The sequence below is a fragment of the Bos grunniens genome, chromosome 4 (assembly GCF_055505025.1).
Source record: "Bos grunniens cultivar Pamir isolate PY7600 chromosome 4, Bosgru_T2T1.0, whole genome shotgun sequence".
Classification (NCBI taxonomy): domain Eukaryota; kingdom Metazoa; phylum Chordata; class Mammalia; order Artiodactyla; family Bovidae; genus Bos; species Bos grunniens.
Window position 1 is genome coordinate 74191781 of NC_141168.1, and position 24824 is coordinate 74216604.

At 42.7% G+C, this 24824-nt stretch overlaps 1 protein-coding gene across 13 annotated transcripts in view; it reads right to left on the bottom strand.

Annotated features, from left to right (window-relative positions):
• LHFPL3 (LHFPL tetraspan subfamily member 3) overlaps window positions 1–24824 on the bottom strand; it is a 696681-nt gene that overhangs the window by 143875 nt on the left and 527982 nt on the right. Inside the window, exon 3 of one of the 13 annotated variants that reach the window (XM_086397017.1) lies at window positions 405–471. The exons of 9 other annotated variants lie outside the window; for them this stretch is intronic. In XM_086397017.1, coding sequence (XP_086253143.1) covers window positions 434–471 — 38 coding nt within the window. In that variant the 3' untranslated portion in view covers window positions 405–433. 3 more of the 13 variants (XM_086397011.1, XM_086397018.1, XM_086397029.1) reach the window with 3 other exon arrangements.

Genomic DNA, 24824 nt, shown 5'->3' on the forward strand with positions numbered 1-24824 from the left:
GAGTGAGCAGAACTAGTGTCCTGCTAGTCCTTCACCTGCCTCCACAGCGAATTCCCTCCTCCACCTCCATCTCCTAGTGCTGTATCTGCTTACAGAGACAGGTCTTATTTAAAAACATGGCAGATGGCCATGAGGCACATGAAAAGATGCGAGAAATGCAAATCAAAACTACAATGAGGTATCACCTCACAGCAGTCAGAACAGCCATCACCAAACAATAAATGCTGGAGAGGGGATGGAGAGGAGGGAGACCTTCTAAACTGTTGCTGGGAATGTAAACTGCTAAGAGCCACTATGGAGACAATATGGAGGTTCCTTCAAAAACTAAAAATAGAGCTACCATATGATCCCACAATCCCACTCCTGGGCATATATCTGGAGCAAAACATGGTTTAAAAGGATACATGCACTCTTATGTTCACAGTGGTGCTGTTTACAGTAGGCAAGACTTGGAAGCAACCTGAACGTCTACTGACAGATAAAATGGATAAAGATAAAATGGATATGTATATGGTACACATACAATGGAATACTACTCAGCCATTAAAAGGAATGAAATAATGCCATCTGCAGCAACACAGAGGACCTGGAGATTATCATACTAAGTGAAATCAGACAGTGAAAGAGAAGTATCATATGATATCACTTACATGCAGAATCTTAAAAAAATGATACAAACAAATTTACAAAATAGAAACAGATTCACAGACTTAGAGAACAAACATGATTATCAGTGGGGGATGGGTGGGAGGGGAGGGTTAGACTGAGAGTTTGGGATTGACATGTACACATTGCTATATTTAAAAGAGACAGGACTTCCCAGGTGGTCCAGTGGTTAAGAATCCACCTGCCAATGCAGGGGATATATGTTCAATCCCTGGTCTGGGAAGATTCCACATGGTGTGAGCCAGCTAAGCCCATGCACTACTACTGAGCTGGATCTCTAGAGTCCATGAGTCGTAACTGAGCCCGTGCACCGCAACCACTGAAGCCCGTGTGCTCTAGAGCCTGAGCTCTGCAACAAGAGAAACCACTGCAATGAGAAGTCCGTGCACCACAGCTAGAGAGTAGCTTTTGCTTGCCACAATTGGAGAAAGTCCATGTGAAGCAAGGAAGATCCAGTGCAACCAAAAAACTAATTAATTTAAAAGTAAAATAAAATAGAAAACCAACAAGGGCCTACTATATAGCACAGGGAACTCTAGTCAATATCCTGTAATAACCCAAATGGGAAAAGAACTTGAAAAAGAATAGATACATGTATATATATAACTGAATCACTCTGCTGTACACCTGAAACACAACCTTGTTTTTTTAGGACCATCTTACTTAACACAACTGCTAAGTCACTTCAGTCGTGTCCGACTCTGTGCGACCCCATGGACGGCAGCCCACCAGGCTCCCCCGTCCCTGGGATTCTCCAGGCAACAACACTGGAGTGGGATGCCATTTCCTTCTCCAATGCATGAAAGTGAAAAGTGAAAGTGAAGTCGCTCAGTCATGTCTGACTCTCAGCGACCCCATGGACTGCAGCCTACCAGGCTCCTCCATCCGTGGGATTTTCCAGGCAAGAGTACTGGAGTGGGGTGCCATTGCCTTCTCCGACTTAACACAACATTTTCAATCAACTATACTCCACTATGAAAAAAAAAAAAAAAAAGATGTGGCATTCCATGAACCCAGAGTAATGGCTATCCCATCCTTCTGACCCAGGGACACCTGATTCCTTCCCCTCTGACACCTCGCATCTTCTGCTTCCCATTTCACCCTTTCCTGACTTCTCTTGTCTGGTAGTTACCTGACTATGTCACTTCTTATTCATCACTGGTCTGAGAAAGTCTCCAGGGTGGAAGCTGGAGGCCTCTCCACCGTCACTCTAAGTTCCCTCAGGCCCTTTCTCACTTCTTCAAAGGCAGGAAGGATTGTGTTGGCATTCAATGGGATGTGAGCATTTGGATGAAGCAATGTGATTCTTTAAAGCTGGAACATTCAGCACTAAAAACATCATTTCAAATGAAAAATTAAAAGCAACATTGAAGTCTTCAGCTGCTCAAACACAGAAGGGAAGAATGACAAGGAAGATGCCAGGGAATGTTCAGTACCCTGGCTTAACTGACCTTTGCCAGAAAGGGTGGGTCATAGGCTTCCTGGGCAGGAAACATACTCACCCCTGGAGCACAGATCCCACCATGGTTCTCAGCTTCCACAGGAGTGCATTCTCCCACCATGCAGTGTGTGTGTGTCTCTCTGTGTGTGTGTGGTGTGTGTATGTGTGTCCAGCCACAGACTGCTGTGCTCTGAGAAGGCCTCTGCTCTGCTGGTATTCTTTGGTGTAAATATAACCCCAGCTGCCAGCTGGGCTTTAGGCTCCTAAAGGCTAGGCTTGGGTTCTTTCTCAGGCAGCCTCTCTCACTCTGTCAAGCACAGCAGACCCCCACTGCAGGGGTGTGTCAGGGTTGCTGGTGACTGCAGTTTTATTTGCCTGGCAGGAAAGCTAGCTTCTTAAAGACACACTCTCAGATCTTTTCCAATCACAGGTACTGCTTCAAGGACATAGAATACAGAGCCTGGGCTCTGGAACACAGAGAGACGCCCTGATGTGTCCAACACCTCTTTTAAGGGATGCTACTTATGTCACATGGAATGTTGCTCTGGCAAAATTACAAACAGGAGAATGAGGCAGCGAATATTTAGGGGAGCAAAGGGATTTCTAACCAGAAAAAGCAGATCTAATGAATTGATACTTGCAGCAAAGGAGACATTTAAATAGAATTATTAAGCAATTAGCCAAATTTCCCTGGTGGCTCAAACGGTAAAGCGTCTGCCTGCAGTGCGGGAGACCCGGGTTCGATCCCTGGGTTGGGAAGATCCCCTGGAGAAGGAAATGGCAACCCACTCCAGTATTCTTGCCTGGAGAATCCCATGGACAGAGGAGCCTGGTGGGCTACAGTCCACAGGGTCGCAAAGAGTCGGACACGACTGAGCGAGTTCACTTTCACTATAATTAGAATGGGAACTACATGATGATTTCGAAAGGAACCATTTGAAATAAGTCACTCTTTTGCCTTGGAGGGCTTTCATTCCATGCTGACCAGAAGGGCGTTATTTTAACAGAAGAGACAGAGGCAATCACATTTTTCTTGCCAATGGGACAAGCAATGCCATGAATCTCAGAGGAACAGTGATCCCATCAGACCATGGGACCACATCTGGAGGGCTGGAGTCCTTGGTGCAGGAAAGACAGCTGTGGCGTCATCATTCTACATGGGGTGAAATTTAGGGAAGAGTTCAACTGCAGTGACGTCTAAATTCTGCTCTGGATCCCACAACCCAGTGCTTGCCTCCCAAGGTATGATAGGTATTTCCAGGTATAAGTTTCAGGCTAAGTTTTAGTGGGTAGCCAATGTAAGAAAAGGTCAAAAGAATGGGTTCTATTGCTGGCTGAGGAGCTGATGCCAGAGTAATCTTTAGAGTATTTTGATGCTCTGTGCTGTGTCTTGGCTGCACAGATCTCAAGGGAAACCTCTTCTGGATCCCTCTGAACTCTAAGAATTATCCCATAGATGACAGGTATGATATTCCAATCATGGCTGAGGCAATGGGGCATACTTTATGTGCATCCTTCCATAAGAGTGGGAGAGGACTTCTTAGAGAAAAGGAATTGCGTTACCTCTACCAAAAGGCAGCAGTGGCTTGGTGGTTCCATGTCCATGTGTGGCCAGCATGCTTTTCTCTTTGCTGTAGAGGCAGACAGGCCTTGTATACCATCACTGCTCATATGCGGCACCTTTGTCCTGAGAACTCACTAAATATGTGTCACTGTCAGAGTGGAAGATCAACCAGCAGGCTGAGACTCCACTCATTAAGCAATTTTAATATTTATAATACTCAAAACATAAAAGCAGACATAGTTTTTGTGTTTCTATTTGATTTACTCACACTTGAATGAATATCTGTCTCATTCACTGGAAACTTTACAGAAACCAGCCCAAATGTCCCTCTGAGTATTTCTTTTTTATCTGGGTGATTTACACTGAGTCCTTGGAGTTTGGGTTCTATAGTTTAATTTCCCACTTCCTAGGTAGTAGCAGATAATAGATGGAAGGCTGAATGTTGACTGATTTTTTTTTCCCCTTCAGATGCATCACCTCCTGACCCTTTGGTGCTCTGTGGTAGAGTGCAACAGTGAAAAGAACAGAAATGAAAGGGAGTCTTAGCATTTCAGCTGAGAGGCCTTTCATAGAAGATATATGAGATGATGCTGCAATTTATTGTGAGTATCAAAGAAATCAAGGCTGGATGTGACCTTGGTAATTAATTATCCAGTCCCCTGCTTCATTTTTCAGATGAGGAAACAAAAGCTCAGAGAGGACAAGTGAAAGCCAATTGGGAGAGTCAGGGTTAGAGGCAGAGCCCCTGACTAGTGATCTAGGACCACCCCACCCACCACACTGCTTCCCATTTGCAATAGAAAAGTACAAAGATATCCATCAGGGAATATAATAGGAATATTATGTCCAGCTTGCCTTCTGAGTTTGTAAAGATTTAACCTCTTCACAAGCAAGCTACGGAGAAGGCAATGGCACCCCACTCCAGTACTCTTGCCTGGAAAATCCCATGGACGAAGGAGCCTGGTAGGCTGCAGTCCATGGGGTTGCGAGGAGTCAGACACGACTGAAGCGAGTTAGCAGCAGCATCAAGCAAGCTAAGGGCAAAGTTAGAAAACTGCTTTAACTCCTCCAACAAAATACAAATCAAAGGGTTTGTGTGGTCTGCCACTAGGTCACTGATCCCCAAATTTGGATAAACTATGGACTTCTTTAAAGGAAAATAATTCTATAGGACCTATGGTAAATTTTCTTAATCAGCACTTGAGAAACAGTTACATAAGAAAGCTGAAGTCTCATTCTTTGAATAAGATTTTCAATTGAGAAGTCTCACTGAAAAAAGACAAATTTTATCTTTATAATCGGTAAAATGAAAGCACAAAAACTAAACGTCCTTATTAAACTCCAAGACCCCCATCTCTCTGCAAGCATACGTGCCCGAAATCTGATTTGAGAAATCCTGTCCTAGCTTAGAACTCATCACTGCTCTCCTGTCTGGCCCGTGAATAAGCTTCTGTTTACATCCCTCCCATCTTTGTTCCTTTGGTAGCTACTTCGTTTGTACAGAATGATTTTTTTTTTCTGGTTCACATTTTTGCAATGGAGCCTGTGTGTCCTGTATTCCTGTTTTCTCTCCACTCTATCTCTCTTTTTCTGAAACCAGGGTCATTTTCTGATTTTTCTAATATTTGATTTAGATGAAAATTCAGCATGTTCTATTTTTGTGGCATGGAATTTTTAATGGAAATGCTGGTTTTCTAAGGTGAAACAGATGCAGGTTTCGAATCTGCCATCTAGGAAGCATCAGTCTCTGTCTGGATTTCAGCAATGAAGTTGCATTGGTTAAAATGCATTTAAACACCTCAGCTGGCCTTGTACAGTTCCTTGTTTTACAACCTTACCAATTTAACATTGCCATCCTGTCCTCCCTCTGGGGTGACAGGTGGCTAAAAACACATTTAGATTTTCCTCTGAGGGGGAATTTCTCTCTCCTTGACAATCTTTCTATGCTCCATGTCTCATAGACAACTCGGAATTTGCCAGGGAGCTCCCCTTGGGAATGCCTCTTTGCTTTCTATCTCCATTTGTCTATCCTGGGTCAGAAATTTCTTTTTTTGTTAAGAATTCATTTCCCAGTGGAAATGTAAGCATGGTAGAGTTTCTTCTAGGTTTTTACAGTATCGTTTTTGCTTTGAATTTTATAGAAATGGAATGGGTCCTAGCTCTACATTATTTTGGCTTAAAAAAAATGGAAGGATGTTTCTTTATACTGTACTTGTACATTCCAATATGGACTGCAAGGAGATCAAACCAGTCAATCCTAAAGGAAATCAGCCCTGAGTATTCATCAGAAGGACTGATGCTGGAGCTCCAATACTTCAGCCACCTGATGTGAAGAGCCAATTCATTGGAAAAGACTCTGTAGCTGGAAAGATTGAAGGCAAAAGGAGAAGGGAGAGGGTGAGATGGTTAGACAGCAGCACCAACTCAGAGAACTTGAACTTGAGCAAACTCTGGGAGATAGTGGAGGACAGGGAAGCCTGGCATGCTGTAGTCCATGGGGTCGCAAAGGGTCAGACACGACTTAGTGGCTGAACAACAACAAATTGCTAGATACAGGATGCTATTTATATTTAACTTAATTAAAATAAAAAACAATTAAAAAATTTAGTTCCTCAGTCTCACTAGCTACATTCCAAATGCTCAGAGGCCACATGTGTCTAGTCTAGGATACTGTACTGGACAGAGCAGATAGAGAACATTTCTATTATTGTTCTATGGGGCAGTCCTGCTCTACACTTCTTAAGCTCTCATAAAACTTTAATGTAAGCTGTGTATTATTTGATAGAAGTCTAATTCTGAAAAAGACACAATGAAACATAAGTATGTAACTCCATCTTCCGTGAAAACCCACCTGTAAAAGTGTTGAGGATAATTATTTATTTTTAATAAGCGGTACAGTAGAAGTCTGGATGTCTTTATGTTCAAGTCAGCCACATAAAGCCTCATCATTTAATTTAAATTCTAAGAAGATCAGCCTTTATTTAAATGAAAAGATAGAACTGACTTTCTCTAAACGGAGATGTGTGTGTGCAGAGGTGGGGATGGTGGAAGTGTTTGGTGAAACATATCAGAAACACCTGGAAACTTGTATCAACTTAGACCCTCTCCTACCCATCTAGGATGAGGATTTGTTGGGGGAGAGGAGGTGCTGCACTTGGAACTTCTGTAGTTTTAAAAAATTCATCAAGTGGTTCTCATGTGTCTCCTCATTCCATCCTTCTAGTTGGGAACCACTGCTCCCCAAAATGGTTAAACTAGTTGGGGAGACATGCCTAATCAGAGAATATCAAGGAAAATTTATTAAGTCAAGTATATAAGTCTTTATATAGGTTGTATTAGAGTTCTCTAGAAAAGCCAAACCAATGGGAGATAGATACACAGTGTAACTGATGATAAGAACTGATTCATGTAATTATGAAGGCTGAGGAGTCCCATGATCTGCTGTCTGCAGCCTGGAGAACCAGGAAACCCAGTGGCGTAATTTAGTCCAAGTCCAAACGCCTGAGAACCAGGGGAGCTGATGGTGTTAAGTCCCAGTCTAGGTCTGAAGGCTGAGAACCAGGCGTGCTAATGGTGCAGGAAGAGATGGACATTCCATCTAAAGCCAAGAGAGCAAATCTGTCCTTCCTGCAACTTTGTGTTCTATTCAGACTCTCAGCAGATTGGATGATGCCCACTCACATTGGTGAGGGTAATCTTTTTTTACTCAGTCTACTCTGTTCTGGAAATATCCTCACAGACATACTCAAAAATGATGTCTTACCAGCAATCTGGGCATCTCTTAGCCCAGTGAAGTTGATTATAAAATTAATGATCATATGGGTGGCTCCAGTTATAGGGACAGTCTCATGGACAATTCTGCATAACATAAGTAGAGTGAGTAAAGCTTTCTGGTGAGCAAGGTTACAGTGCTTCTACAAAGCAGCGTGAGTGATGACTGAAGGGAAGTCAGCAGAGCATTAAACATTTATTCATCCAACAATCACCTATTGAGCATCTAATAATATCTGTCAAACATCTTGACATGTATTGTGAATATGATTAAGTAATAAACAAGGGATGATGCTGCAGTGTGGCAGCTAAATTTTTGCATAGGTTTTGGAGTCAGTGTGATTTAAATCTGGTATGCTCTAGCCATGATCTCAGGTAAATTAATTAACTTTTCCAAGGTTCAGTTTCTTGCATTAAATTGGAGATAATAATAGTGTTTACAAATGGGGTTATTATGAGAATTGAATAATATACATTACATAGTCAACATTAAAGAATATATAGTTTAGTAAGGAAGATAAACTCACTTGATCTGTACACTTCAGGGCAGAGATGCCTGGTTCAACTGATATGAAATGGTGCTAAAGAAGACAAAGGTATAGGTTTAATCCCTGTGTGGGCCAATCAGCTGTATGGCAGACCAGATGTCCCTGCCTTTAGTCTTACCATCTCACAAATGTGGGCCTCTGGAAATCAAGATGATGGTATATGGACAGTTATATGTGAGAGCTGAGAATGATCCAAGATGGAGTCAGTTCAAGTTCCTTCAGAGATGAGCAGACTAAGGTTCAGAGTCAGAGTATTTTGTCAAACTTTAAACATAATCCCTTGGTATTCCTGATTCCCTGTCCAGTGTTCATCGTATATATATTGATAGTTCCCAAAAGGAAGAGAAATCTTTATCACCATGAAATATTAGGAAAGATGCTTATCTTACTATCACTGGGTTGTGGGTTTTTTCCCAAACACTTTGCATTAGCTCCAGAACCCAGACACCACACTGAGTACAATTTTGATTTGTCCTCAGAAGTACACTGACATTCTATGAGATATCACTCCTAGCAGGGTCTCTATGCAGACTCACAATCTATGATGGCCAAGTGTTCTTGGGATCCAGTTTGGGGTACATTCCAAATGTCAACCTGGTTCATCACTGGTCAGCAGGAGTAAACCTTCAGTTCTTTCCAGAATACTGGAATAAGTGTGACTGCACACTGAACTAATGAAAAACAAGGTGCAGGAAGGCAGAATCTGATTTCATGTTCACTATAGCCCTGATACTAGCTTTCTTGTTTTTAATTCTCAAGGTAGATAGTCAACTTCCTGCTTCCAGTCAGTCAGTTCAGTCGCTCAATCGTGTCCGACTCTTTGCCACCCCATGGACTGCAGCATGCCAGGCCTCCCTGTCCATCACCAACTCCCAGAGCTTGCTCAAACTCATGTCCATCGAGTCGGTGATTCCATCCAACCATCTCATCCTCTGTCGTCCCCTTCTCCTCCTGCCTTCAATCTTTCCCAGCATTAGGGTCTTTTCCAGTGAGTCAGTTCTTCGCATCAGGTGGCCAAAGTATTGGAGTTTCAGTTTCAGCAACAGTCCTTCCAATGAATATTCAGGACTGATTTCCTTTAGAATTGACCAGTTTGATCTCCTTGCAGTCCAAGGGACTCAAGAGTCTTCTCCAACACCACAGTTCAAAACTTGCTTTCATTTTGTCACCTCCTAAAAGCATAAATAATGAAAGAACCATCGGCTTTTCAGAATGTGGTAGCCTCTTGGTCTGCTGAGTACTTCTTCCTGTGTGACTGTAGGGGATATCCTCTTTCAAAGACAAGAATGATTTCAGCGAAGAGGGCCAGCCATGCACAGTGACAGTAAAGAGAGGCATAAGACAGCCAGGATGTATCTTTAAAAATTTAAGTCAGATTATGCCACTCCCAGTTTACAGTCACTCAATGGCTCCCATCATACCTGGAATAAAATCCAAACTCCTTTCCCTGGCTTATGAAACCTTTGGAGCTGGCCCTTGCTTACCTTCCAGCTTCATTTCACATCATTCTCCCTCTCACAAAGTACTGTCCAAGCTGACCTTCTTTCTGCTTCTCATTCCCATCTTTGGATCTTTGACCTTGTTCCTCTCACTGCCTTGAAGTCTTTCTCGTGACTGCTGTTGGGTCTCTTCAGATTTTGACTTAAATGTCACATCCTCAAAGGCTCTTCCTGAACAACCAACCCAGGGGAGCTGCTTGGTTACTGTCTACCATACTGTGTGTATGCAGTCATTGAGTTGTGTCTGACTCTGCAGCCCTTTGGACTGCCAGTTTCCTCTGCCCATGGAATGGAATTTTCCAGGTAAGAAAACTGGAGTCAGTTGCCAATCCACATCTCTTGTGTCTCCTGCATTGGCAGGCAGATCCTTTACCACTTATTACCTAGTTTAAAAGACAGTCAGGGTGTACCTTTAAAAGTTTAAGTCAGATTATATCACTCCCAGTTTACAGTCATCAAATAGCTCCCATTCCCTGGAAAAGGAAATGGCAACCCACTCCAGTATTCTTGCCTGGAAAATCCCATGGACAGAGGAGCCTGGCAGGCCATAGTCCATGGGGTCGCAAAGAGTTGGACACACAAAATAGCTCCCATCACAGCTCGTTCAAAATTGGGAAAGGAATATGTCGAGGCTGTATATTGTCACCCTACATATTTAACTTATATGCAGAGTACATCATGTGAAATGCTGGGCTGGATGAATCACAAGCTGGAATCAAGATTGCAGGGAGAAATATCAATAATCTCAGATATGCAGATGACACCACCCTTATGGCAGAAAGCAAAGAGGAACTAGAGAGCCTCTTGAGGAAGGTTAAAGAGGAGAGTGAAAAAGATGGCTTAAAATTCAACATTCAAAAAACAAAGATTATGGCAACCAGTCCTATCACTTTATGGCAAATAGATGGGGAAACAATGGAAACAGTGTCAGACTTAAATTTCTTGGGCTCCAAAATCACTGCAGATGGTGACTGCAGCTGTGAAATTAAAAGACACTTGCTCTTTGGAAGAAAAACTCTAACAAACCTAGACAGCATATTAAAAAGCAGAGACATTGCTTGGCGAACAAAGGTCTGTATAGTCAAAGCTATGGTTTTTCCAGTAGTCATGTACAAATGTGAGAGCTGGACAATAAAAAAGGCTGAGCACTGAAGAACTGATGCCTTCAAACTGTGGTACTGGAAAAGACTCTTAAGAGTCCTTTGGACAGCAAGGAGATCAAACCAGTCAATCCTAAAGGAAGTCAGTTCTGAATATTCACCAGAAGGACTGATGCTGAAGTTAAATCTCCAATACTTTGGCCATCTAAAGTGAAGAGCTGATTCATTGGAAAAGACCCTGATGCTGGGAAAGACTGAAGGCAGGACGAGAAGGGGATGACGGAGGACGAGATGGTTGGATGGCATCACTGACTTGATGGACATGAGTTTGAGCAAGCTCCGGGAAATAGTGAAGCACAGGGAAGCCTGGTGCGCTGCAGTCCACGGGGTTGCAGAGAGTCAGACATGACTCAACAACAAAAACAACCTAGTTTAAATTCTCTGTGTAGCACATTTCACTCTGACATCTTCTTGCTTCTTAATTAAGTCTGTCTCTCTCCGGTAGAAAACAAACTCTAAGAGAAGTGGGATTTTTGTCTACCTTGTTCGCTACTTTATCTCCATCTTCTAGAATTGTGCTAATACATAGTAGGTGCTCAATAGGTGTTTACTGACTGAAATGAACGGGTGAACAGTGACGACTGTTTGAGGATCATAGCTCATCTCAGCTTGCTTGTTGGTGCTATTTGTGCCTACCATGAATTTCCTAGGCTGTGGATATTGGCTGCCTAGATGCAAAGTGTGAAGCACCCTGAAGAGCAAATCTAAAGCTCACTCTTACCAGCAAAACACACAGCAAATGTTGGTTGACTGAATAATACTCAATGAGTGCTTACTCTGTATCTGATAATAGGGTCTTTATGAGCACTCATTCATTTCATCACAATAAATCAATCAGATAGGCACTATTCTCATTTCCATTATAAAACGAGGATCAGTAAACTGAAGTCCTTACAGTTAAATATATCACCCATGGCCACACAGATAGTAAATGGAAAGGTCAAGATTTGAACCCAGGGCATATGACTCCAGAGACAACACTGCTTAACTGTTACAGAAAATTCACAGAGAACACACAAAAGTGAAAAGAATGCAAGGGATGAATAAATGGCAAAAAGGAAATGCCAGAGAATTCAACTTATACTTGTTTAATGCATATAAATCTGGTTGATAACTGTCTTCTACCTGCATCAAAATAAAAACTATCCCTACCTCTCCAAGGCTACGATGACCGTTAGTGGTTTGGGAACATCTGGTGAGATGTACAAACATCTCAGCAGTATGGAGATCTGTTAAAAGAATTCACTGGGCAAGATCCACCCAAACCATCATGTAACTGAGGCTGCCTTCTCACCATCCAGACCTGAGTAGGTCATGCTGAATGGATTGTGCACATGCATGTTGATTAACTAATCATTGTTACATTGGGAGCCTGTCAGCTAGCTTTTGGCCCTGTCTTCCTTCTGTCCCCTTTCTTCATGCAAGAGTTTGTCTCTACTGGACAATGGCAACTGCCACATCTTTCTGTCACCTGGACTTGCCATCTTGATCCCTCCTGCCCAGCCAGACCCCACTGATATCTACTAGGCCCACACATGTAATTTTAGGAAGCAAATGATGCTACAAAATATTTAAGGTCAAATAACAAAAGCACTGGAGTTCTCCAAGGGCATCCGGGAGATACAGGAGAGAAAGAGAATGAGAGAGAGATGAGGATTCAGAAGGAGTTTGTGGTTCAGCCCAGAGTGAATCCAGAGACAGGAAAGTCCTCCTGAGGATTTAGTTATTCTCACCATCTGGTCTGACCTTTGCATCAAGTAGAAATACTGAACACAAAGCTCCTAAGACAAGGTGGTGAGCTATGACAGGGAAAGAGCTTTTCGACGTAGATGAAAAGTATTCTAAGTGAGAAATGACAGAGTAAAAGAAATGCTTTAGGACTCAATTTGCTGGGTTAAATATGCTTTACAGAAGTATTACTCTGTGACACATTTGGACAGAATGAACATTGGTTATGAAGAAAATTATTCTCTCCTCAGATATATGTACTCAAGCCCTATGAATTAGAGTCATTGAGTAGCTGGGAGCAAAATTTGGTCCTTTGCAGCTATCTGGTTTTTTTTTTTTGTTGTTGTTGTTCAGTAGAGAGTGCAACACTATGGGCACTAATAGCATCCCGTAGGATGATGGACAGTGCAACCAATTTTAGATTTTCCATCATGAAAGGCCTAGGACAGTTTACTGCTGCAGTTAAACTCACAAATGTTCACGTTTATCTTCTGTGCCAAGCTCTTTAACTGGAGCGGAAAATAACAAAGGACAATACTGATTTCTGTAAGTTTCATTCCATTTCAAAGTTTTCTCACTGTTCCAGCTTGGTTTTCATTAATATATACTGAAATTGCAAAAGAAAGGAAAATAGGAAGAGAGAAGGGACTGGAAAAACTTACATAGAACACACACCATTAGTCCCTAAATAGCTGGAGGGCTGATCAAGTAGAGGGACTGAGACTATTTACTGTATGACAGGCATTTCCTTGTGCCATCTTAGTCCATTTCCATGACATCTATGAAGGCAAGTATTATTAATCCTCCATTTATAGATGAGGATAGTAAGTCCAAATATAGTCTCTTACCCAGAATGACCTAATTAGTAAGCAGTCGTGCAGGTTCAGTGGGTAGTGATTCAAATTCAGGGCTGGCTGCTCTTAAGACTACACTCTATCAAGCAGCCCCCATCACCCTCCCCCCGCCCATGCCCCATGTGTTGCACAGCATTCCAAAGCACCTTTTTTCTTATGAATTAAGCAGTGGCACCCCACTCCAGTACTTTTGCCTGGAAAATCCCATGGACGGAGGAGCCTGGTAGGCTGCAGTCCATGGGGTCGCTAGAGTCGGACACGACTGAGCGACTTCACTTTGACTTTTCACTTTCATGCATTGGAGAAGGAAATGGCAACCCACTCCAGTGTTCTTGCCTGGAGAATCCCAGGGACAGGGAAGCCTGGTGGGCTGCCGTCTATGGGGTTGCACAGAGTCGGACACAACTGAAGCGACTTAGCAGCAAGGTGGTCTATGAGACTTGACATCACTAAACTTCACAATTGTTTTGTGAGCAGGAAAACCCCGCTGCATCTGCTTTTTTTTCAGTGAGGAAATTGTGCTGAAGGGAGGCTCTCAGAGAATCTGGGAATCTGGCTGGGGTGTCTGGTAGGTTTGGTGTAGGCAGGCACTCGTGGGGACTGCATGGGAGAAGGTGACAAGGGCCTCCTGGAGGAGAGGGGCCACAGGTCACTCTCCTGTATGACAGTGCTTTAGCCCTGATTTTCCCTGATACAGGATGCGGTTACTCATAGGGCAACATACACCTACCTCCAGGCTCTAATATTTGCTTTATGGTTCGAAAATTCTGATTTTTCTTTCAAAAGAAACAAGCTCAGTTTTTCTCAAGGAAAAATTTTTGATACATTCTTGCCAAAGTTCTTTTTACATGTCCATAGATGGAACCACCCGAATTGGGAGGGAAAAACCAGAAAGCCTGCACCTTCACCAAAACTCTCTCTGCTTAGGTAGATACTGGAATGCTGTCCTGCCATAGGAAGTGGCTGTGACAGGAACATGTTATGCTTAATCAGACTTCTGCTCTGCCAGGCACAGTGACGAGCTTCACACACTTAAGTCCTCATAAAATCTTCCTCGGATTCCCATCAGATAGGCAACAGCACACAGTGGTTAAGAACTCAGGAATTAAGGATGAGCTGTGTGATCTTGGGCAAGTGCCTTAACCTTTTGGTTTGCTCTGTGTAAAAAATGAGGATTATTTAACAGTACCTCCCTCACCAGGTTGTTATGAGGATTAAATAAGTTAATATATGTGAGCCACTGAGAACAGGGCCTGATCAGCAGTTCACAGTTGATAAATATAAGCATCCTTATTTTCATTCCCATATTATTAATATAGAAACAGAGGATGATGTTGAATAATACCGCAAAGAGAGATGAAAAACCGGACTTTACACCCAGCTGTATTGAGTCTAAAGTCTCTACTCCTCTATGCTGAGATGCCCCTCCTTAAATATCAATAAGCGAGTCTGGGAAAACATGAATCCATCTTTTGAAAAAGCAAAAACAAAGTTAAAAATAATCAAAAAGCCATGAAGATATTGAATTGGCTTCAACAAAAAATATTAAACCTATTATAATGATTTGTGGACTCAAACTATTAAACTCTCTCCAGTTAATTTTAGTATTACCACTATGCATGGATAATATTTTTTTATTAGGAATAAAAGTGCAGATTGATGACATATTACTTTGATTAAGAGAGCTTAGATAAGAATATAATTTTTAATTTATAAAGATGAACATGGTCACATGGTAAAATGGTCAGTGTGTAGTTATAAATATGAGCTATAAGAGAAAAGCCAGAAAAAGAGTAACTTTTTATTCTTTCTAGTCCCTCTCCAAGGTAAAGCCAACATGTTATTTATTATTCAGTCAGGTTCATTTTGAGAATGAAAGTGGATGCTATTCATAATTATGTCAGGTCAGTAGGTATAAACCAGGTTGTCTGAGGAAAGTCAGCATGGATACCCATGCTCATCAGTTCAGTCGCTCAGGCGTGTCTGACTCTTTGAGACCCCATGGACTGCAGCACACCAGGCTTCCCTGACCGTCACCAACTCCTGGAGCTTGCTCAAACTCATGTCCATCGAGTCGGTGATGCCATCTAACCATCTCATCCTCTGTTGTCCCCTTTTCCTCCTGCCCTCAATCTTTCCCAGCGTCAGGGTCTTTTCCAGTGAGTCAGTTCTTCGCATCAGGTGGCCAAAGAATTGGACTTTCAGCTTCAGTATCAGCCCTTGCAGTGAATATTCAGGACTGATTTCCTTTAGGACTGACTGGTTTGATCTCCTTGCAGCCAATGGACTCTCAAGAGTCTTCTCCAACACCACAGTTCAAAAGCATCAATTCTTCAGCACTCAGCTTTCTTTATAGTCCAACTCTCACATCCATACATGATTACTGGAAAAACCATAACTTTCACTAGATAGATCTTTCTTGGCAAAGTAATGTCTCTGCTTTTTAACATGCTGTCTAGGTTGGTCACGCTTTTCTTCCAAGGAGCAAGCGTCTTTTAATTTCATGGCTGCAGTCACCATTTGCAGTGATTTTGGAGCCCAAGAAAATTAAGTCTGCCACTGTTTCCATTGTTTCCCCATCTATTTGCCATGAAGTGATGGGACTGGATGCCATTATCTTCAGTTTTTAAATGTTGGGTTTTAAACCATCTTTTTCACTCTCCTCTTCCACCTTCCTCAAAAGGCTCTTTAGTTCCTCTTTGCTTTCTGCCATAAAGGTGGTGTTATCTTGCATATCTGAGGTTATTAATATTTCTCCCGGTGATCTTGATTCATTCCAGCTTGTGCCTCGTCCAGCCCGGCATTTCGCATGATGTACTCTGCATATAAGTTAAATGAGCAGGGTGACAACATAAGCCTTGACATACTCCTTTCCCAATTTGGAAGCAGTCTATTATTCCATGTCCGGTTCTAAGTGTTGCTTCTTGACCTGCATACAGATTTCTTAGGAGGCAGGTCAGGTGGTCTGGTATTCCCATCTCTTTAAGAATTTTCCAGTTTCCTGTGATCCACACAGTCAAAGTCTTTAGTGTAGTCAATGAAGCAGAAGTAGATGCTTTGGATACCCATGCTAGCCAAAGGAAAACCACTTTTCGTCCATATCTTCCATGAAAATCCAGCAATCCGTGACTTAAAAGGCACCTGTGACTTTTATCACTCCTCACAGCACGAGCGGGTCATTTTATATTTTTTCTATTCTCTCCCTTTATAATTTCCCATTTCTGCTTGCCTTGATGGTAGGCAAGCCAGGCTGCAGACCCTTGGTCAGTGAGAATAGAACTATTCTAGGAGGCTCTTGACTGGGGGTGCTCTGTCTTTCCAGAAGGCAAGTCCTGAGGCCAGGAGCTTGGGACCGAACTGCAGCCTGGGCCTCATAAGGATGAGCTTTGGAAATCAGTATATTTGGTGACAATTTTTTCCCCTTACCTTTCTACTTATACCATCTGTCTGGCTAACTTCTTCCGCTTCTCTGGCCTGGGGAGCCTTCACCCATCTTTCCTGTGGTTGGAGGACAGGAGGGCTGATGGCTATGCGCTCCTGAGCCTTGGGAAGGGCCATCAGGCCAGTGCCCTCAGGCATAAGTTCTACACTCTAAGACACTGCTCCTTTGCTGGAAGGATATATGGGCATCTAGGTCTCTTGGTTTTGGACAAGAGGGCAGGGAGGGAGCTAGATTTGAGTTAGAGTCCTCTGCTTGCTAGGGCAGGGTTCTCCCCTCCTCATGCTGTGAGGTTATGTCCTTAACCGTTTGCCTGCTAATTCTCTGAACAGACAGCACCCTCCTCTGGGAAGTCTGAGGGCAGTGGGAACAGAGACCCAAAGGCCTTGTTTCTCTGCTCTAACAGCATCAGCACCCAGGGAGGTCAACTGTATTTCTTAGACCATCCCATAGAAAGAGGCCTGAGCTGTCTCAAAACCTCTGATGAGAGTTTGCCAGGGCTGATTTATGAGTCAGAAACAGCAAGAGTGGGCTGCAAAAGCAGAGTCTGAAACTAGGAAACTGACAGAACTTCTCTGTTTCCTCTTGGGTTGCCCTCACCTGGATCATTTGGTTCTGCTGTGTGAGGCCCTGCTAAAGAGATCTGGTTCACAGTAGAATGTTTAGGACTTCTGACAATACCATCTGACTTTAAGGATCAGGGGGTGGTTGGTCTTGGGCTGAGACAATCTAATAAGCACAGGCAAGTGGCTTTCAAAATGCCAAGGGTTGTCATCTGGAAGAGGGTCTGACTTCTTTTGTGAAGTCTCCAAAGGGTAGCAGAGGCCTCTGAGAGGTGGGCCTTGACCCAAAGATTGAATAGGCCTTCTAAGGGAGACAGAATAATGAGAGGGGCCAAGCATTTCCAAAATAGTTTTAAGAATACTTTAAATAAAGATTCCCTGGAGAAGAAAATGGCTATCCACTCCAGTATCCTTGCTTGGAGAATTCCATGGATAGAGGAGCCTGGTGGGCTACAGTCCATGGGGTCAGCAAAGAGGTGGACATGACTGAGCAACTAACACAACACCACATTCATTAAATAATAGCTTTTATTCACTGATAGGTTCCTTTGGCTAGGTGCTTTACATACCATGCTGCTGCTGCTGCTAAGTCACTTCAGTCGTGTCCTATTCTGTGCGACCCCATAGACAGCAGCCCACTAGGCTCTCCCGTCCCTGGGATTCTCCAGGCAAGAACACTGGAGTGGGTTGCCATGAGAGACTGCTAATTAATTACCCAATCCATTCTTTCATTTTGCCTTAATCCCCTATCTTGTTGAGGGTAGCAGTGTATCCATCTAAAATCCTAACTCTTCCAGTCTCTCTTCAAGATAGGTAAGACCAATGAGTTAAAAATAAAAATTGTTGGGTGGGGCATCTAGTGTATTATAGTGTTAAGTTGTTCAGTTGTGTCCAACTCTTTGTGATTCCACAGATTGTAGCCTGCCAGGCTCCTCTGTCCATGTGGATTGCCATTCTTTTCTCCAGAGGATCTTCCTGCCCCAGGGATTGAACCCAGATCTCCTATGTTGCAGGCAGATTCTTTTATCATTTGAGCTACAGGGCAGACTTGGGGCCTCTAGGAAAATGTTTTAAACAGTTAGCTGGAAGACAAGCTTCTTTTGTCCTTCCTTCTTCTTCCTTCTTCCTATCTGAAATGCAAATGTGATGATTGGATCCGCTGCAACCATCCTATGATCACAAGGTAATCTCAAGGATACAAGCCACAGCTAAACATAATACAGCAAATTAAAGAAGGAAACTGGGAGATTCTTGATGTTGTGGGGCCCCCTGGCCAGTCATGAACTGCTACAATTAGAATTCATACTCTATGAAGGAAAGTCAATGTCTCTGTGCTAAAGGCATTCTTATTTAGATATTCTGTTATATGCAGCTGACTCAGTCTGGAAACACACATTATTTCATTTAATTCCTCACAACAATTCTGGATTATAGGGCTTATTATATCCATTTTATAGATAGGAAAATGCAATCTCCAAGAGGTTAAATAACTTGCCCAAGAACACATAACTAGAAAGTAGTAGAGGTATGATCTTGGATCAATCTGACCCCAAGTTCATCACATTTCCGTGTTGCTTATTTCTCTCTCTCTTTTTTAACAGAGTAGCTACTGTGTGACGGCACATTCTGTAGCAATCCATACCATGAACTACTCTTGTTTTCTAAAGATGCTTCATTAGGCTCACTGTTGTTATGCCTGACCCATGCCAACCTGAGTGGAGAAGGGAGTGATCATTTGCATCCTTCTAATCTCCATGCCACTTCCCTCTATAACCCTCCTACCTTACCATATCCTCTCTCTTTCTCACTCACTCAATCTCTCTCTCTCATACATGCCTGCTTGAAATGGATACTCAACATTAAGTGCTATTCTGTTTTAAGGTAGTGGACCAACTGCTTCCAATGTCCATTCTCTGCGTGTCTAGACACCAGCCAAGTCACACGAACATGAATAACTCAAAGAAGGCAAGTCACAAGCTGAGCCCTGTGCTTTCCAAGCTCCTAAATCTTGTTTGAATAGTTTATCAGCTATATTTCTTTTCTTCATCTTTTTTTTTTGTTTGTTCAACTTAGTGGCCATACTAGCAAATGTGAAGATTGATTTATAGTTTGTACTTTGTGCACTCTCTGAAGTGGAGCAAAAAACTGAAAGGCTTATGTCAAGTCCATTCATTCACAGACACATTTAGGATCAAATTATTTTTAAAGCACAAATTAACTTTAAAGCCTATAAGGGCTATTAAATGTTTCGGAGTTTTGCTTTACAAATCTATAGTGATCTCCAAGCTAAAGCTATTGCAGATTTGCAAATATGATTTTTTATATAAAACACTGTGGATGAAATACTTCAGAGGATGAAATACTTCAGAGGATGAAAAATTAAGCTCAGAGTGGAGTAAACCAAACCTGCTCAATAAACAGTCACCTGGAGACAATGGCCCAAAAGGCCTCAGAGTCACAGAATGTGGAAGGTCTGAGCGATCATCCAGTCTAGCCCTCTCATTTTAGGGAAGGGAAAACTGAGGCTTAGAGTGGTCATTTGGCTGTTGTCTAAACACACAGAGAGTGGACACTGGTAGCCGTTGGTCCAGTAACTCAAAACAGAACAGCACTTAATGTTGAGTATCCATTCAAGCAGGCATGTATGAGAGAGAGAAAGTGAGTGCGAGAGAGAGGGAATGAGTTAAGGTAGGAGGGTTATAGAAAGAAGTTGCACAGGTCGTAGGTCACATAGCTGGTGTGAACTAGTGTGAACTAGTCCTTGAACCTGGGCATTCCAAACTCTTCTTTCAAATGAAAAATACTTATAAAATAAAAAAATTTTGGTAAGAGAAATTTTTTGGGACAAATTTATCTTTTTTTCTGAAATTATTAATCTGGGGAGCTATTAATAACATTCTCCACATACCTTGCTGCAGGACCTATGGAATATGCTATCATGTATCACTATTTCTGTTCATCACATATTGCTTGGATCATAATCCTACTGATGCACATGTCTATGCTCATTTCTTCATGCACACTCTAAAGTTCTAGAGGCTTGGGGCTCCGTGTTACTTTGGTTTTGTATTCCTTGCTGGTATAGCACCAAGACAGTCACATAGCAGACACTTAACAGCTACTTCTTGGTAGAATGAACAATGAGAACAAAGCAATCTTTGTGTACAAGCCCACAGTCCTTAAAATTCTTTACTTTTACTCTCCCATGCATGTCCTGCCTTTGTTAGCCCTTTGCTGAAGGTTACAGCTACTTTGAACCTCTCTTCAGTCTATGATTCCCCCAAGCTGTTATGGCTTACTTGGTCTTAGGGGCTGGACAAAGAGGGGTTTGCTAATAGGCTACTGATAGCCCACAGGCTGCCTTTATGTGAATTAGAAAAAGATGACTCCTTCTTTGCCAAGGGTTCTCAGTCAGGGGGAAAGTTTGGATCCTAGGGGATATTTGGCAATAACTGGACACATGTTGGTTTATTACAACTGAAGAGTGCTACTGGCTTAGAATGGGTACAGGTCAGGGATGCTGCTAAACATTCTGAGATGCACAGGAAAGCCCCTGAGCCCCAGAGAATTAGCTGGTCCAAAATGTCAACAGTGGTGATGCTGAGAAATGCTGCAGCAGGAGGAAAACATTCAGAACTAGACTAGAATGAAGAGGGACCTTGTTTTTACTTAATAAATGTGCTGTACTAAGAATTTAGCATTTTCTGCATCAAATATTGATTTGGACCAAGACTGAATACTTCAGAACATCTGCATTTAGGAACATCAGGACTACACTAGAGTTTATTTAAGCTCTATGTTTCCACCTTCGAGAAAGACCCTTCAGACTAGGATCACTTCTGGAGCACAGTGAGCCTTGGACTACAGATGTCTCATCCAGTCATTTGGTATCACGGAAAGCTCCTTAAATGCACAAAGCCCCAGTTATGATTGATGATTGTGAATTATTGAGAGATCCTCCCCTGTTCCTCCTCCAGGTGATATTGTCACCAAATCCTAAGTTCAGCCCCTCATGCTTCACTCAATAAGCTTTCTCTCGCTGGTATTGATGTCTTCTTGATATATGCAGGTTGTTATCATCTCCACCCTAAAATTCAACAGAGCTAAGGAGCTCTCTAAAAAACTCGTAGTAAATTTACCAACCTTTGATTATACCACTTAATCTGTGTTTGCAAAGTGCTTCACCTATATTCTTATTTAAGCAGTTTATTGCATCTAAATGAGGTTTCACTTGGAGCTGGGAGAAGTGGTTATTTAATTTGTTCCTCTGTGAGCTCTGCTTTTGCAACTCCAGAAGCCCTGCTACTTTAGGCCTTTAAAGATAGCAAAAACAAGGTTATAAAGAAATGTAGGGAGCTGGTCGCACTGTAGGCTAAATCAGATCTCCTGAGTTCAGCATCGCATGGAATGACTTTAATGGGTTTAGTCTTTGTTTTCCAGAACATTTGGGCTGACAAGGTTATACCCCCTGGAACTTGAAGACTTAGCTTTCTCTGAGGAGCAGGGACAGTAAAATGTACTTAAGAATAATTCAGGATTTCATTTCAGAACCAAGATGATTCTCCCCACTTCAGAGTGCATCTGCATTAAACCACCTCCTGTCCATAGCTCCAAGTGCTTCTGGATCAGAAACCTTCATTTCCTGTCTCTTCTGCTCCTATGGAGGCAGCCTATCTGACCCTGGGATGGACACTGTGAGCAGGGGGCCTCTGCTACTCTGGAGGGAGGTGGAGGATGTTGTGCAGCCCACTCAGCCACATTTCCGCATGACCTCACACCTACGTACACTTGCTAAAATCCATGGAATAGATTTTCTCTGGCAGGTACTCCCTTGCATGTTTATTAAAAATTCGCTACAACATAATAGTATTGTTTTAGAGACAGAAAACTTGCAGAAAAGATTAATCTAGGTATCCAGAATGAGAGACATCAGCAAGACGACTGAAGAAGATGTTTGTTGCTTATACCCTTCCTCAACAACAACAAAGTGGAATCCATCCATGGACAAAGTACCTTTGTGGGAACTGTGGAATCCAGGTGAAGACTATGAAACGCCAGTACAGTCTAAGAATGAGGAAAGCTATTTTAGGAGAAAGACTCTCATTCAGGCATCTAACTGGCTGACCACAGTCACGCCTATAGACCCAGGAACAACACTGTCCCCCGAAGACTAGGCTACAGGCCCTTTTGGCTTTGGTTCTGTCTCATGGATCATGGGCTTCCCTCAATACTCACTTGGTAAAGAATCCACCTGCAATGCAGGAGATCCCAGTTCGATTCCTGGGTTGGGAAGATCCCCTGGAGAAGGGATAGGCTACCCACTCCAGTATTCTTGGGCTTCCCTTGTGGCTCAGCTGGTAAAGAATCCACCTGCAATGTGGGAAACCTGGGTTCAATCCTGGGTTGGGAAGATCCCCTGGAGAAGGGAAAGGCTACTCACTCCAGTATTCTGGCCCGGAGAATTCCATGGACTGTATATAGTCCATGGGCTCGCAAAGAGTTGGACATGACTGAACGACTTTTACTTCACTTTCATCTTCATGGATCATGTACTCAGGGACCTGGAACAAGTTTCATCCATCTGTGGGCTGAGTCTCCTGTGTGCTTGGCCTTGGCTGTGGACTTTGTAAAGTGCCCTGTGAACTGGCTCCAGCTACTCTTGGCCATGGTCCAGGAGCCCCTGGTAAGCACTGACTTAGACAATCACCCATGGAGGAGAGCACATTTGTGGAAGTCTGCTTTTCTAGAAGAGAAATTCTAGCAGTTCACTGGAGCAAAACAATTCAAAACTGGATTCAGTGGAGAGGAAAAAAGGGACAATTTGACTTGACCTGTGTCAACCTTCCCAAGGTGGAACTGCTCAGAGCCAAGAGCCCTTCTCAGCCTGTGGTTACTCCTGTGGGGCAAAGGAGGGTGTGTGCATGAGTGCTTAGCTTCCCCAGCCATGCAGGATGCTGCTGGAGAGGCTCACTTCTCTGTGTCATTAGCTGCAAGGATGGACGCTGCAAACATGTCAAGGGGATGAGATTCTAAAGACAGTATTAAGGACTCCACAGGGGATGCCTGCCCATGGGTCAGTGGGGAGCTCTTACCTGTAGATCTCCTCACCGGGCCCCTGCACATCCCCAGTGCTCTGCAGGGCCCATCCACATGCCCCATTTCCTCATGCCTGATTCCCTGTATGTGTTCCTAATGAGTGGCAAGAGCAAGCTTTTGCGGATGGCTAGTGGAGAAGGCAATGGGCACCCTACTCCAGTACTCTTGCCTGGAAAATCCCATGGATGGAGGAGCCGGGTAGGCTGCAGTCCATGGGGTCGCTAAGAGTCAGACACAACCGAGAGACTTCCCTTTCACTTTTCACTTTCATGCATTGGAGAAGGAAATGGCAACCCACTCCAGTGTTCTTGCCTGGAGAATCCCAGGGACGGGGGAGCCTGGTGGGCTGCCATCTATGGGGTCGCACAGAATCGGACGCGACTGAAGTGACTTAGCAGCAGCAGCACTGAGCTTGAATCAGTGGGTCCAGGAGATTGACAAACTCGAACATTTAGCACTATCCTTGGAAAAGCAAAAGAGAGGTTGTCAGCACCTGGCATAGCTCTGTAGGGTTGAGAGAACTCATTCCAATTTAAGAATTCTACCACAAGAGGAGGCAAGAAGTGTGGAGCAGGTATTGCTATAGAAGATCTGAGAAAGCCTCAGATCCACAGAAGGGCTGACAGAAAGTATTTGTCTCTTGAAATCAGTTAGTAAAGATGCAAGAGGCAACTACAAATGCTAAGAGAGCAATGCAAGAGTTCAAGGAACATAAAGAATCAAGGACACATGATATTACCAAAAGAACACAAAAATTTTCCAGTAACTGATCCCAAAGAAATAAGGATATATGATTTACTTGACAATTCAATAGCTATTCTAAAGAAGTTCAGTGAGCTATAAGAAAACACAGAAAGATAAACCAAAGTAAAAAATATATATATAAGAAAAATGAAAAGTTTAGTAAGTAGAAGCATTACAAAAAAGACAATAGATCAAGCAGAAAAAAGAATCTGTGAATTAGAAGACTAGAACTTTGAAATTATATCAGAGAATAAGGAAAAAGAATAGGAGAGCGTGAAGAAAGGCTGTGTGATCTATGGGCTAGCATCAAAAGAAATAATTGGTGAATTATTGGAGTACTATAAGGAGAAGAAAGGGAGAAGAGGGCAGTAGTTATTTAAATAAATGATAGTTGAGAACTTCCTAAATCTGGGGAGTGATTTAGACATCCACATTCATAAAGCAGATGGGTTCCCAAACAAACTCAATTTAAAGAAAGACACATTACAGTAAGACACACATTACACTAAAAGTATCAAATATCAAAGACAAAGAGAGGACCTTAAAAGAGCAAAGGAAAAGAAGTTTATAACTTACAACAGAATCCCAGTAAGACTAAGAGTGGGTTTATCAGCAGAAACGATATATCACAGGAGAGCTTGGAACAATATATTCAATGGGCTAAAACTTTAAAAATTGCCAGCCAAGAATTTTCTACCCAGCAACGTTGTTCTTCAGAAATGAAGGAGATAAAGACCTTCCCAGGCAAATA